The sequence below is a fragment of the Passer montanus genome, unplaced genomic scaffold (assembly GCF_014805655.1).
Source record: "Passer montanus isolate IOZ18808 unplaced genomic scaffold, ASM1480565v1 scaffold32, whole genome shotgun sequence".
Classification (NCBI taxonomy): Eukaryota; Metazoa; Chordata; class Aves; order Passeriformes; family Passeridae; genus Passer; species Passer montanus.
In genome coordinates, this window is record NW_024367930.1 from 1,343,312 (window position 1) to 1,359,160 (window position 15,849).

Consider the following 15,849-nt stretch of genomic DNA (forward strand, 5'->3'; position numbering starts at 1 on the left):
CAGAGTTCCAAATATTCTGTGCAAAGATACATTAAAAGTAGCTATTTTGATGATATTTTATTGCAGTTTATTGACTCTTGCTCCATTCATCTGGTTTCTCATTGTAAACCAGCTGCAAGATTCTGCTAATCCATATGTTTAGGCTAATCCATATGTTTGGCAGCATTTTCAAGAATGACTTTCTGTAACTTTTTCTCCCATCAATGAAACTATATTAGAAGTTTAAAGAGTCCAAAGGATAGTTATCTTCTTTGTGCTTTTGTAACATAACAGCCTGATGAGAGACTACTACTAGTCATTAACACTGACTATGCAAAAAACCTGAAGCAAATAGACAAGGAATCATTCTGACCTATATTGCTGTTTACCCATATGTAAAATACACAGAAAAATATGTCTAGATAGAAAAGAAGACAATTTAATTTTCAGTGGTGCATAGAGGCATTTCCTGTATTAAACAAAACACTTCTGGAAGCCGTAATGAACCTTAGATAATATTAATAATAAATCACATTATATAACTCCATGACAAAATACATGCTTTAGCCAAAACTCTTGCTTTTGTTTCTTAGCACCCCAAAAGGAGAGGTTAAAAATACATTGTGTGAATTGCTGATGTTCTGATTCATAAGTGGAATCCCTAGTTATTGCATTTTGAAATTTAACAGGAGCTGTTCAGAGCTCAATAATTTTGTGAAATCTTTATGACAGATTTCCCAGAATACAGTTTCCTCTTAGAATGAACTTAAAGCTAACCAAAGAATATGGAACAGGTAGATTAGTTTCCCTGTTTGGCATTTTTCTGATGAATTTTCACTGAGAGTCTGAGAGAAGTTTTTAATGTTGAGTATACCATCCTCAGATGTGACAAAATCTGTTAATCACAACATCTTAGTGAGAGTCAGCATAAGGCATAAGAAATTGTGATTTTCTTTTTTTTTTGTATTGCCGAATAGAAGATGGGTTATATTCATATAGAATACAAAGCAATTTTGAAGTCCCTGGATTCCGCTTAAGTCAGTTCCAAGTGCTTGTATTCTGATGCCCATCCACAAGTAGAGTTGTGGGTTGTGGGTTTTGCAGCACTTTCCAGCTGTGCTGTTCTTAAATCTTGCAAGGCAAATACTTAATACCTTTGTGTGTTGTGCATAGTTTCTAATCTGCCATGAATTAATATATTGCTAAGATAGCCTAATGGCAATGATAGAAGAGGACTGAATGTGTTTGTGCTGACCTAGGTTGAGAAAAATTCAGAGCTCAGCCAGCCTGCTTACACACTAATTTTCTAATTTTTAACTTTTCTTATCAAAATAAGTTGCTCATAGGCCATGTTGCAGTCCATGCTGCTTCACTTCTTTCAAAATAAATCACCACAATGGTGTTTGAAGCTGAAAAACAACTTTGATATTCAAACTTCCTTATTCATATTCCCCTGCATCATCGTAATCTGCACTTATTTGTGGCAAACTCCATTTAATTGAATTAACCATATATTATCACATGTTTCTTGCTACTGAGTGATTCACTTCTTTTCCCTCAAAGTCAACACTGCCTTTTGCATTTATACTGTGAGCTCCTATGCCATCTAGAGCTAGGTCACTTGGACAGGTGTTAAAACCCAGATGCTGAATTAGAATGGGCTGGAATATGACTGGAAATGGATTTTGCAGATGGCTACTTTTTAACAAAGGGTTGTGATATGTCAAAGACAAGAAATTTTATGGAAATCTTACAGCTGCCTAAAGCAGGTGGCCTTAAGCCCCAGATTAGTTATATTGTGGAATATTGAGCTGTAGCTTGGTCTTTTTCCATTTGTCTAAGTGCATGCATGCACCTCCTGGAAGTCACTTTGGTTATGTTGGATCTTACTGTTCCATTTCCTATAGATACTCCCCAAAGACAGTTAATATGTAGAAGCATTCCATTTCTGTGTTGTCCAAACCCATGCTTTGCCAGTTGTGTCAGCCATGCTAGATTAGTCTTGAGTTTCTGAAATATGCCAGTTCTAAATAATACTTAAAAACACCTTTTTTGTCTTTAGCAAAAACAAGCACTGGACAGCAGTTAAACCAGAATGAAGTGGCAATCCTGCTAAACCTGCTACAGTCTAAAACAAGTGTTAGTTTGGCACAGTTTGCCCAAGTATTGAATATTAAGGTAAACCCAGAGACTCAACAGCAACTAAATAAAATAAATCTTCCTGCTGGAATTTTGTCAGCAGGTGAAAAACAGTCAGAACAGCAGCAGCAGCAACCACCGCCGCCTCCGCCACCACCTCCAGAGCAGGAGCCTCTAAAACAGCCGATGGTCACACAGCCTCCTGTGCCACCTGCTCAGCTGGGTCAGACTAAAGTGGAGACTGATGCTGCCCAGGCAGCTGTGCAGAGTGCATTTGCTGTTCTGTTTTCTCAGTTAATAAAGGCTCAGCAAACAAAACAAAAAGATTTTGTGTTGGAGGAGAAGGAAAATGGATCAGGAAATGAAATGTCGTTACAATTCAGGCAGCCTCCAGAGCCCGCCACTCCAGTGTCTGTCAGCCGGGACGACGTGGAATCTCCGGCACCTGGCTACCCACATGTGATCAAGTCGTTATATATGTCTGCAGGTACTGAAGACCTTTATTGCTAACCAGCAAATACCTGGAGCACTGGAGATGTAATAGTGTGGGAGTAGAGAATTAACATGTTTGCCATATGAATCTGTGTGAGTATAGGAGATTAAATTGATTTGGTCACATTTTATGTCTGGATCAGAGAATTTGTCTCTTAGTCTGACAGGTCTAACAGACAGAGCAGTCAATAGCTAACCTAAGAGGTGCACAGGTATTAGTGATGAAACATTGATCATTATTGTGGGGGTTGATGTTTTCTTAGTGGTGAGTGTGGTGGTGAAGACAGTCTTTTCTAGCAGATGCATAGATGTAATTTGCCAGTTTTGACTGTGTGTTTAGGTGAAGTTTATTTTGGTGAGACAGTATTTTATTTTGGGTTCTAATGCTGACTAGAGCAGTTCCTTAGTGTCAAATTCAGTGGTTATCCTTGACTGTGACACACACATGGCTAAAGGTTTCCATTGAGGTATAGTAGTGGCTTCTGTAGTCTTCTCTCAGTTTAGAACTCTGTTCATATTTTTGAGTTGCAAATTCAGGTTATTATATATTGTGTTGTTTGCAGCTGTTGAAAGAAATATTCTCAAGTGCTTTGGGGCTGTTCTTGGAAGGTCTGGGGGGCTTTTTGAGAGGTGTGCTTTTTTGTTTGTGTTTATTTTAAACCTTAAGTTTTGCTGCTCTTTGATAGGGTGGCCCTGTGTCCTGTGAGACTTCTGTCCTTATCTGTGAATCTTTTTTGATCCTTCTTTGAATTGTTAGTGTTTGTGTTGCTTACTTTTTGTCCTGGTTGTTTGCTTTTGCTGTGGGTTTTTTTAAGGAGCTTGTACTGTTTTTCTTTAACTGACTGCTTGGTAATTTTACTTTAAGGAATAACCTGCATCATGCTCCTGAGGCAAATGAGCCGTTGTCAAATTTTGTCCAAAATACTCAATATAATTACTGAGAAATTTAACTAATAAATTAATTAGAATTGAAGTTAACAAACCTCTGTGTTTTTACAGGAAGGAGTCCTTTTCTTTCTGGTCTTGTTATTTGTATACTTTTATTTTAGATCTTTTTTTTCATCTTCTTAGGTCAAGAGGATTTGGTTAGGCAGTCTGAGATGAGGCTTCTGAACCGAACACCTGAGCAGGAGCGCCCTCGAATCTTGCCTCCAGACCAGCGTCCTCCCGAGCCACCAGAGCCTCCACCACTCACCGATGAAGACCTTGATTATCGGACAGAGAATCAGCATTTGCCTATAAGTAACTCTTCAGGAGCAGACCCTCACGCGGGAGTGAAAGCAGCTCTTCTGCAGCTGCTGGCTCAGCATCAAGCTCAGGCGACAACGGAGGAGCCAGTACAAACCAGTGTGGATTATCAGGCTAGAGACTCCTATGTAACAGGCCCAGACTACAAGGATAACTTCAGCTCATCGTCCTTCTCTTCTGCCTGTTACAGCACTAGCGATGGAATAGGAAGCGGATCATCAGGAGTATTAGAAAGGAGGAGTTTCCTTGGAAACTCAGATATTCAGTCTTTGGATAACTACAGTACTGCTTCATCTCACTCTGGTGCTGCCCCTCCTCCATCAGGCTTTCCAGAATCCTTTCCCAGCTCAGTAACTGGTTATGGAGACATTTACCTCAATGCTGGCCCCATGCTGTTCAGTGGAGATAAAGACCATAGGTTTGAATACAGCCACGGCCCAATCCCAGTTTTGGGGAGCAGCAGTGATGCTTCCACAGGGCCAGAGAATGCACACTCTTTGCCCACAAAGATGCACAACTATAGCTATGGAAGTAATTTACAGGAAAATCCCACTGGCATCAGCCACATGCATGGACAGACTTGGACTTCTCCTGCCCAAGGACCTGGCTATTCCCAAGGATACAGGGGACACATTAGCACCTCTGCAGTGAGAGGGCGAGGCAGAGGATTACCGTATTGAGTATCTGTTTTTCCTCAGGCACATCATTTTTATCTGGAAAAACTTCTCTTTCTCCCCTAGCTGCAATTTAAAGCAGCAATTCAACAGACTTGAATAATGTTAATTCAACAGCTTTATTTTTATGTGGAAAAGGATCTTGCATACAGTAGAAAAAAATTTAAAAATGCTTACAACTCATGCTGTCTAAAAACTAGATGACTTGATTGTACATGTTCACAAACTAGTTCTGACTTTTATTTTGTATTTTGGCAGTTTTAAGTGGATGCTAAATTTAGGGACATCAGCTTTTTATGGCACTCTTTCAGATCTTCTGAACTATGCACATTTGTGCTTTTTTTGTAAGTTTGGACCAACTTTTATGTAAAAAGAATGAAATTTTACAACAATCAAAGCAGGGCACTGATTTATTTGGTATTTTTCTTTTTACAGAACTACTTTTAGTCAAAGGTCACTGTCAGTCTTTGCACTGCTTTCAGTGTTATTGTGGAAGGTGTACTTCGTGCTCATTTCGGATAATAAAACACAACCTTTCTCTTGATGTAAAATTTTATAAATATTTGGTCAACTTTTTTTTCAAGAGAAAAACAAAAGGGTGTTCTGGTAAAATGTTCTCTCCATCTCCCACGCTTGTTTATATAAAAACTGTTTTACTTGAATGGTAAGTGCCTTAACATGTAAGCTTAAGGTGTGCAAAAATTTGGAAGTACTTCATAGGTCGCTGTGAACATAATGCCTAAACCTAGGTAATTAAAAAGAGAATTCAGATAATAATAAGAAACTCAAGCAGGTCATAATCTTGTGGTGTTTACTTCACATGGGCCAGTTACTTAGAGACCTGATTTTACCTAGATGAAATTGTAATTTCCAAATTGAACTTCATGAGAAAAGTTGAAAGTGAGGAGAAGAATGAAGAGTGTAGTTTTTCCTCAGCTCCCTATTGGAGTTGTATTAAGTGTTTTAGTTCCTCTGCCAAATGAACTATACTTTATATGTCCTTACCAAGTGATGAAATAGTTTTTTTTCTTTTAAATGTCAACAGCAGTAATTTCTTTGTGTGAAAAGCTGACACTGTTTGTCTTTTTACCCCAAGTACTGCATTGTAGGAAGTAACCAAAGGAAAAATGACCAGTATTTAAAGCAATGACAAAATGTCTGACACTAGTTGTAATTCGCTGTAAACTTGTGATTGTGCCAATTAATTGATTTTATATCTGCTATCCACAGAATATTTTAATATTGGAATTGAGTGTCTCGGAACAACTAGGATTATTATAGTTAAAACTCTTACCAAGAGCCACTCCTCATACTAATTACAATTTCCAGCATGTTTTTTTTTTTTGTTGTTTCCTCTGACAACAAGTAGTCTCTCCTGCAGAGAGGAGGTATGGTTATGTTTTGGCTGTACGTAAAAGAATGTCTTGAAGCCCATATTGGAAACAATTTTCCAACTGATTATCCAGTTGACAAATCGGTACCTTATGTAACTGAGTGTTTAAAAACTACTTTTTGAAAAGTAAAATTTTTACTTACACTATTACAAATGTCTTGTCAATGACTTTTTGGATTTTCAGAATAGAAGCCAAAGCTGTTGGTTTTTAGTTTTAATTTAAAATCCTGACTCATGTATGGCTAATTCCCACACTGTAGAGCATGGGGAAATTCTCTTTGCTAACTCTGTCTAGTGTTTGAGGATCTGGCAGATGAGGAATGGAGAGAATCCTGCTGCTTACCCTGTCCCCAAGTCTGGCAGTTGCCTTCACTAGACACAGTAGAAAATCCTGCCATCTGAAAATAAAAGTGGTCAGGTCAAAAACAAATACCTACAACCTGAATAGCCTGTGCTTAAGAAAGGCAAAAGCTTTATGGGAATGACAGTGCACAGAACCATTTTTTTTCCTTGAGTAAAGACATCCCCATAGCATTTTTCTGCTAGTAAAATTTTAAAGACAAAAACTATTGGTCTTATTTCGATACAGACAGTGAGCTAAGGCTTTTTGTTTACTAATCTTTAAAAACACCAGACCACAAATATACACATAGATTTCTTGTTTTGGGTATTTTTTTTTCCTAGAATCAAGCTTTCAAAGCTTATATGCACTTAGTTTCTCTAAAGATGTGCAGTCTGAGGTTACCCACCTGCACTTGAAGTGTAACTACTGGCAGTTGTTGGCTAAAAACACAGGTAAGTTCAAATGGAAAATAGATCTCAGAGAACTAAATTAATTGACTTCCAATACAAAAATACAAGGAGGAAGCTGTGTCTCCTACCTTCCCTTTTGGACATAAATTTTCAAGTCATTTAGTTAGCTTCATTCAATGTAGAGAAGTCAGTTCCCTCTGCATCTATAGATGAGTGTGCAGTTTGTTTATGGGCTGGCAGCACTTTCAGACATTGTTCTGCCAGAATGGACCTCAGTCTTTGGCCATGGGAAAAAAAAAACCCCAACAGCCCCAGCACAAGTAATCCTGACTGTGAAGAGAGAGGAGGTACAAAAAGCTTCCAGATGAATCAGAAACAAAACTCTGGCATACTGTAGCAGATGAATACTGTACAATGATGTTTCTCCAGCTTAAGGATTATTGCCTGTGACTTTGAACACTATATTTGCCTGGTACAACAGTGTTGGGATAATTTAGAGAAAGTTAATGTATTTCTATACGTGATAATGATAACTCTGAAGAGATTGTCTTTTCTGCAATCCAGGGAATCTTCTTGGCTCTTCTGCTGACACCTTTCCTCCTGGGCTGGTGCAGGTGTGGAGCTCTGCCCTTGAGGGTGTGGCTGGAGGATTGGTGCCTGCAGCCACTCTCACCTGGCCTGGAGCTGTGTCTGAGCAGGATAGCAGCTAGGGAACTGCCTGGATCTAAGGACAGTAGGTCCACATTAATTTGTACCGGACCTGTGTATTACCTGTCAACTTTTCTTTTGAATTAAATCACATGATGAGGTGCTTATGGCAGCATTTTACCCTTTATGCGTGAACTCCACTCAGCAGAGCCTGTACTAGTCTGGCATTTTACATCATGTGGCTCTTGCATTTTTGATGCAGTAGTAGACATTCTGAAAGCAGTGTTATTTTTCTATGGAGACGTGGCTTTTATTACTTTCTCCCTCATTCCTTTGGGTTTATGTTTTCTGTGCTGCAATTCCCAAGTGAGCTATAGAGACCTGGATACCACATTGAGAAGTGTTATGTGTTTGCATTTCTAAATAAATGTAGTGAAATACTGTAATAATGGACTATCAAATAGCAAGTACTTCATTATTTATATTGTCGTCTTTAGTCATACCAAGAGGAGGAAAGTGAACATGACTGAACTGCTTATGACCATGACTTAAAACACTTAAGACTATTATAATGCTTAAATTCAGCCAAAGGAAAAGGAAACCACTTTTGTGGATCTCTACTTGTCATTATCCTGAACAGAATGAGCAATACTAGGGAAGAGGTATAAAAATACATGTGTCCTTAAATGCTTTATTTTAATTTTTTGGTAAAATAATTTTAAAATGGCAAATTTCTATATTTCCTCATGTTTTCATAAAATGTGGTTTCTCTTAAATTTTCTCCATCTCACAGTAGTGTCAGGTGCTTTCTAGAAGCAGAGGCAGTAAGTGCCACATTTAAGTTCTTAGGGTTTTGAGCACTTTTCTCCTTTTGCTTTCAGTTTTGGTGAAGTTTACAGTTGGATGAGTTCAGTTTTTACCACACAATTATCTTCTAAAGTACTGAAGTAACACAGGATACCTCTTGTCTGCAGGCAAATTAGGTCTTGGACCGTAAATTCTGTTTCCGAGAGAGAAAAATGTCAGACATACTACTTGCATTCTTCTTTTCATTAATAAAACATGCAAGTGTTTTACATACAACATTTCTCCAGTCTGTTCTGTTATAGTGTTTTTTACATGAGGAAATTTTGGCTATTACCCTTCTTGAGAGTTTCGGGATGTTCTGTGTTTGCAGAGTGTGTCATGAAATTAAGGAATCACCAGAAAATTTATTTGAATTCTATATTTAAAAATAAAATTACCTTGGGTTGACTTAAAATCAAATTAACTTGCTTATCAGGGTGAAGAAACTTTATTGCAGGAGTTATTTCGAGACAACTTAATTTAAAATAAATTGTTATGCTTCAGCTTGCTTACTCTTTGTTATTTTAAGCCATTTGTATATAAAATGTATTGTGCGGCCTGTAAATAAAATACATGAAAATTGAAGTATTTCCTTGTTTTCCCTCTCTGATTGTCAAATGGCATTCAAAAGAATATTGGGTTAAACTGAGAATGTTTTCAGTGTATTGAAATTCTGCAAGTTATTAGTAAAACCAATTTACTGCTCCTGTTTCAAAGGAGCTCCGCAGGGACTGGCACTGTGAGCCTTTGCTGGCAGTGTGGATGATGTGGGAGCAAAGGTGCAGCAGAGCATCCCTTCAAGCACCAATGGTGCCCCAAGAGTAGGCAGAGTGCTGGGGTGTGGGTGTGGGACAGGAGCTTTGGCAGTGCTCAGAAGCTGCTGCTTCAGCACCTGTCAGCTGCTCAGGATGGTGGGCGATAGACAACATGACATTTTTTCTTTGCAGTGTCCAAGCAGAGGTGCAGTTAATATTCTCTACTGCTGTCTCTTTTGAAAGAATGCTGTGCATGTTAGAAGCAATGGGAAATCAAACCCAAAGAGCCTGGTATTTTCAGTGTCTAGTGAGATACTGTAAACTGAGCCTGGCTTAAGCAACTGTGCTTTGAATACCTGAGGCTTTTGTTGATTTTTTCCTACTGTATTAGTTATCTAATGAAGACTTTTGAATCGTTTGGTAAATGTTATACCTCCATCCAAAAATATGGCACTTGCTGTTATCTTCAGTTCTCTTAAACTTAAGGTTGGGCAGAGTGCTGCTTCATCACTTACTGATAAAGTCAATAGATAAGCAGTGAAAATGCAGTTGGAAGTTACAGAGGCCAGCAGCACTTATGCAGGTGTCGTTTGACATTAGGCTGACAAGAATGTGTAGCTGCAGCCCAAAACACCTCACTCTGGAAACCATATTTTGGTGATAGCTACAGTTAAAGCCTGACCTTCAGTTCTGGCGACAAGCTCAGGCTGTATTTCACAGGGTGTTGACTTGCATGTAGCAGATCTGGCAGTTGTGTGTAACCTATTATAGTTGTCTACTCAGTTTTTCTCATGAAAGCTGCTATTGCAACTCAAGAAAGTTGTGACAAAGTTGGCTCTGGTTTATGTTGGAGCATGAACCTGAAATGGTTTGAGAATGGTGCGACATCTCTGTCTTTGAGCTCTTACTGCCAGATGGGTAGCCAGCTGTGCAATAAGGGACCAGTAATAATTCCAGTGGGATCTGCATGTCAGTCGATATCCTCAGCTGCAAGTAAAATAGCATCAAATGAAAGAGGAGATGCACAAGTAACTGCAGAACAGCCTGTATCAACATAGATTAAGGCATGGGTCTATGAAATTGGTGGCAAGAGAGGAAACCAGTCCTCTTGCCAACACCAAGAATTATTGCCTGCTAGCTTTAAAGAACAATGCAGTTTTGCAGGAATTTCTTTTAAATTACCTGAACCATGATTAGGTTGCTTCTGTTTTTAAGGAATGCCTATAAAACCTGACAGGCCATCTGGATGAACAGGATTAGAGCTACTAAGCTCCCCCACCACGTGGAAGAAAATGAAAGAGCACTTTGCAGTTGCAGTGAACATGGGCAGAGAACTTCATTTGACAAATAGGGTAACTGTTGCTTTTCCCAGTCAGCTGCATTCATTTTGATGGAGCTTGAGGGTTTTGCTTTTAAAGTTGTTTACTTGTTATAGCTGCTTATTTTTGGCTTTTTTAATTGCCTATGGAGAGAAGGCATAGTCAAAAGAACTTTGAACCTTATGGTAATTTTTTTTTTACTTAATAATAGCAGCCCTCACCGATAGGTAATACTTGGATCACTTCACACAGCACGGCTTCAATTTTTCTTCAGCAGTTCCTCTGGAGGCACTGTGGGCGTACTATTGATATGGCAAATTCTCATAACATGGTGAATATACCTTTAATAGGACTTTTTGCAAAGAGAGTTTGTGAAGATTTTTTTTTAATTATTAGGAAATACATTGTAGAGGAGACATAGCTGGTTACAATGGGGAATACTCGAGGGTAAGTGTTACAGAAACCAGCCTTGTACTCACAAGCAGAACTAACAGCTGTGTGCTGCCCTTAAGGTAACTTGGGGGAATGAGTGGCTAGTATTTGACTTCTGCAGATGTCTCTCTGCTGCACTCCCTCCTGCATGCTAGGCTGTGGAATTAGTTTCTAGAGGACATAGCTGGAAGCAAGTGTTTAATGCACAGCAATGTTTAACACAATGTTTAGCCTTTTTTGTTTCCTGCTGTAAGTTCTTTTCAGACCTGTTTTACAAATGTGTAAAGCATGTCAGCAGGTTCCACACTGGGGAACAGCACACTCTTTCGAGGATCTTGGTTTTGCCCATGTGGCTGTGGCCAGGAAGCACTGATGTCTGCTTGCCCTGCCTTTGGGAGCCTCTCTGAGCCTCAGTGCCCTAAGAGCTGCCAGTGTCACTTTCTCTCCTTGCTCTGTCTCCAGGTCACCCTGAGACAGGAATGGGCTGCACAGAGAACTAAACAGAAGCCTGACTTTAGGAGGTGATTTTCCCTGAACAAGGAGTAAGGAAGAGCTCATTACTTACTTATTTTCATTCTCCTTCATCCTTACCAATTGCAAAAAGGATCTACAGGAATGGTTTCAAAGTAAGACCTGGTTTGGTGGTGGTTTTTTTTTTGTTTGTTTGTTTTTAAAATTTTCTGGTTTTCTTTACTGGTATTGCCCTTCAGAGAGTGTTTGGATGTCAGAAACTACCTGCAAATCAATGTAGGATTGAAAAATTAGGACTTCTGCTTTGCAGCTAACCCAGTACCAAAAAATACATGGAAATTACAGAAGAGGAGCAGGCCATTCCCAGCCTTCCTACACTAGAGCTAAACTTAAAACACATCCCTGCACTGGAAAACAAAGGATGATGTGCACAGCAGACAAAAACAGCAGCCAAAGATATCCATATGAAGTCCTGTAACCTTTCCTGCCCCACAAATACTCTTGGAAACTCATGTCATCCCTGTGCTGGAATCCTTGCCCGCAGGACAAAGAAGGCAGTGGACCTTCTGACTGCACAGGCACTTTCTGGCTTTCTTTGCAGAACACAGATTAATTGTGAGCATTTTTAAATCCCCTTTTTTCTAAAAATTGTTTGTGATGGGGAGGGGGTAGGGAATGGACTGAGAACTATGAAATGAACAGGAATCTATTAATGCTGTATATGAGGAGTAGTAAATAATAGTTTAAAACCTACCTGCAGATGGTTTGGCAATTCCACATCATCAAATGTATTGCTCTAAACCTGGCAGATTTTAGAAGCTATATACATTTTTCTCCCCAGACTGCTTCTTGTTATGGATTACAGATCCTGCTGTGAGACTTCCAAGCAAGCACATATGGTTACACAAGACAGTGAAACAAGACATGCAAGTAGTATTAATAATTTTTATTTGCAAACCATACTTGCCATGACAATGCTGCCTTTTGGAGATAATGATAAAACAGCCAACAAATTCAAGAGAACTTTGCAGACCTGTTTTGTCAGAAATTTAACCCTATTTCAGCTTTTAGCATCAGGTGAATTGGAGATGACCTTCTCTTTCAACTTCTCTCCTGGGAAGCTCCAGTTCACTTTGGGTTTGGATATTTCTTGCTAGTCTCAACTGTTAGAATGCAAATTGTTTCTTCATATTCAGGGAAACATTCTGCATGCTTTATTTAAGTGCCTGTCATTTGTTGCTACCCTGCAACCTCTTCCATTGTTTTTTTTTCTTTTTCCCTTCCCTCTCTTTTTCATTCCTCAGTCCTGTATTAAGATTTCAGCATTATGGAGGCTTTTGTATTGTAAAAACTATTACACAATGCCCTTCCTTATGCGAAGCGGTAAATCAAAGCACTGAATAAGTATTTCCATCAAATAGTATTGGATTGTTTGAGATGCAGTCCCAATATGAGGCTTCTTCCTGTCTTGACTAAAGTATGTTTCTGTTTAAATATTTAATCCATATGACATATTTGTGGTGGCAAGAGCAGAAGGGGAGTAAGGAGCATCCAACAGAAGTGAATATGGCCACTGTGGTCCATAATATAATAAGGAAGCAGGTAGTTTAAATTTAGGTGAAATCATCAATTTTCTACAAAGAATCTGGAAGAAAAATGCTATGAGAATGAGAGGGATCAGTTATATTGAAGAAATAAAAATGTTTAAAACCTCCTTCTGACAACATAAGAGGCTGCAGCTAAAAGGAAGAAGTCAGGATTCAAATGCAGAATAGAAAGAACATCAAATACAGATTCTTCACTGATACTCAATATGAGGGAATCTATGTTTAGTGTTTTAAGTGTGATGGATATTTAAAACAGCTCCTGCTATAGGAAAGGGTGATAACTGACCAAGTTTCTACACAATGCAGAGACAACAGCTTAACAAGACAATACCAACATGAAAAAAGCAAAAGCACTTGCTTTGCTGTGCAGTGTTTAACAGGACACAGGCTCCACCCTTTCCAAAAAACTACCATTTGCTTGTGTCATGCCTTGGCAAGTCATGTAACTCAGCTGAAGGATTTCGCAGGGCAGGACAGAGAACACATCCACAGCAGCATTATTAAATTCATCAGCACATAACCAGACCCAACAAATGGGATTAGATTTCTTATTGGTGGGATGCTCCAAAGTGCACAGGGGAAGCTGGCAGCTCCTACTGTACTTCAGAGCAGTTCTAAAACTGTGCCTAAATGGGAAGGCAAAAGCTGCCCCAAGTTGTCATTAAGCACTCTGTAGGTAGTCATAAAAAGCAAGAACTCAGGTTTGTAACACTTATACACCCTGTGGTTTGCAAAACATCATTACATCATGTGAAGTATTACATATTGCTGGAATAGAAATTCAGCATCTGCAGCTTGACCACTACCAGAAATGCCATTAACATTTTTAGACTTGATTTTCTGTAGCTTTTAAAAAATAAAATGCATGAAAAGACTTAAAATTATGGTGACAGTTCTGTGCTTTAGCAAGTGATGATGTCACTTAAAGCTCCTGTCTAAAAAGAGTCCCCAACCAAAAAGCCTTTCACAACCTGAAGCTTCAACTCTGGAAATCAATTTGTGGATTATTTTTCTGTTCCGAGGCATAGAAAGTTTATTACAATACGTTTTATAATACTGTCACAATTGGCTTGCTGACACATTAATCTGAAAAGCTGAACCTCAGGAGACTGAGAGAGCAGGTGCTGCATCACATTAAGTATCAATCAGTTATGAAGATACTGGTCATTAAAAAAAAAAAAGGTCTTGTTAAATCAATGCCTAGTGAGCTAAAGACTGGCTTGCTCCATGATAATTGCTTGACAATCTTCCACTGGAAGGGGCTATGCTTCTGATTACAGCATAAATAATTTCCATATGCAGTGAAATTCAATAGAGTAAATATTCCTTTTCTAAGGAGATTGTGACCTCCATTGCTATGGTATTGTGAATAAAAACTTAAAAACTATTATCTTAGGTTGCAATTGTTCCTGATGTCATTGCAGATTTTAGTTCAGACTAAGCATGAAAACCAGAATCCCTGTTAACTTCAGCAGGGATTTCCATTTAATTCTCCCATGTCAGAATTTCCCTTTTAAATAATGTTGGGGGTTTTTAACAAAACCACCTTCCATTTAAAAAATTATGTATAATTTGGTATACATATTTTGGCCATGGAAGACTCTCTCCTGGAAAGCTGTGAAGCACACGAGCATGCAGGTTATCAAAGAAATAATGGAAATTCTCATCTATTCAAAGTCCTTGAATGCTTATTCTTTTGTTAAGAGAATGTTTCTGAGTACATATTTATTCTCTACAGTAGATTTGAAAGGTGCTTGAGAAAATTAAGGAGTTCTTTCCAGAGCTCTATCAGAATTTGGAACATTTAATGAACAGTTATAGCAGAGAGTGAGAGAGATTCTCACAGAATTAAACAGCTACCACATATCATTGCCATGTGTTGGAAAGCATGGCTGATTTTCTATGGGCATCCCTCCTCCTAGGAACACAATGCATTTGAAACTTGATCTGAAAATGTTATTGATTACGGAATGCAATAGAGAGGGCAGAAAACACCAGGTTCTCTTCTGCCACGAAACAATAATAAGGCTTAAGCAAGACATCTCCTCTTGCTATTCATTCCTTTTCCCATATGCAAAATGTTGGACTAATAACGTTATCCCCTCTGAAGACTGATTTGATGCTTAATGAAATACAAATAATGTGTTGTTTTAACTTTATATTAAAAGCAATGTTTACATCTGTAAGGTGAATTTCTGTTTAGGAGGATATAGGGATTAAAGCTCTTTCTACAACTGTGAATCACCGTTCTCCTATTTGCTCAGGTCTTCCACACTTGGCTGTCTGGAGTAACAGAGCAGAAAAGTAATTAAAAGATGAGCCCTGATTTCTAAATCACATATAAAGAGGTTGTTTGTATCTCCAAAGAGAAGCACAAGAGATGGAGAGACTTTCACTAAAATACCAGACTTTGCCTAGAAAACTTTTTTTTTTTAAGATAGCAACTCTGGTTTAATGGTTTTTTTTACAATAAACTTACTGTACTTCACAATTTCCTTTACACACCTTAGGTATATATAGAAGTTTTGTCCACTTTTTATATGAAAAATAAATTTGGTTTGATACTATTTTCAGACAGAATGAATTGTATTATTAACTTCAAAGTTTAACAAAACTCATAGCCAGAAGGTTAATGAAATATGTATGAGCCCCTTCAGTTCATCTGCCTTTTTACTGGATAAAGGCATGGAGGGCTGGTGGCTGAAAGTGGCCTGGTCTGGAACTCCCTCTGGGATTCTTTCTATTCTTATGAATTCAAAATAAGGATGAAGTGACAGCAAGCAGATGTCTGTGTTTACATGACCCCAGAACAGACCTCTCCGGAGAGGAGAGGGAAATGCCAAGAAAAAGCTGTGAATTGTTTTAACTCTTTCTGCCTGAGATACCACAAAGGCAAATCTTTAAATATTAAGTGTCCTTGATGTGGTTTAAACAAAACTGGTGGTTTTATGTGGGAGTTGCCAGGTGAGGTTCAGACATTACATTGTGCAGGATTTCACAGGATTTAATTCTTTCTACCACCAACTGATGGACAGTGAGATTTGGGATATGACCAAAATATATGAGCATTTCTTAGTAAAATTTCTTAGCATT

General features: G+C 38.5%; 1 protein-coding gene across 6 annotated transcripts in view; it reads left to right on the forward strand.

The window, feature by feature from the left end:
* The window catches only part of CDK13 (cyclin dependent kinase 13), a 46,846-nt gene extending 38,089 nt beyond the window's left edge, over positions 1-8,757 (forward strand). For 2 of the 6 annotated variants that reach the window (XM_039715011.1, XM_039715013.1), the window contains exons 13-14: positions 2,042-2,605; positions 3,682-8,757. In XM_039715011.1, coding sequence (XP_039570945.1) covers positions 2,042-2,605; positions 3,682-4,538 — 1,421 coding nt within the window. In that variant the 3' untranslated portion in view covers positions 4,539-8,757. The remainder of the gene's footprint in view (positions 1-2,041; positions 2,606-3,681) is intronic. The other 4 variants (XM_039715014.1, XM_039715016.1, XM_039715015.1 and 1 more) reach the window with 2 other exon arrangements.
* Positions 8,758-15,849: the final 7,092 nt, after the last annotated feature.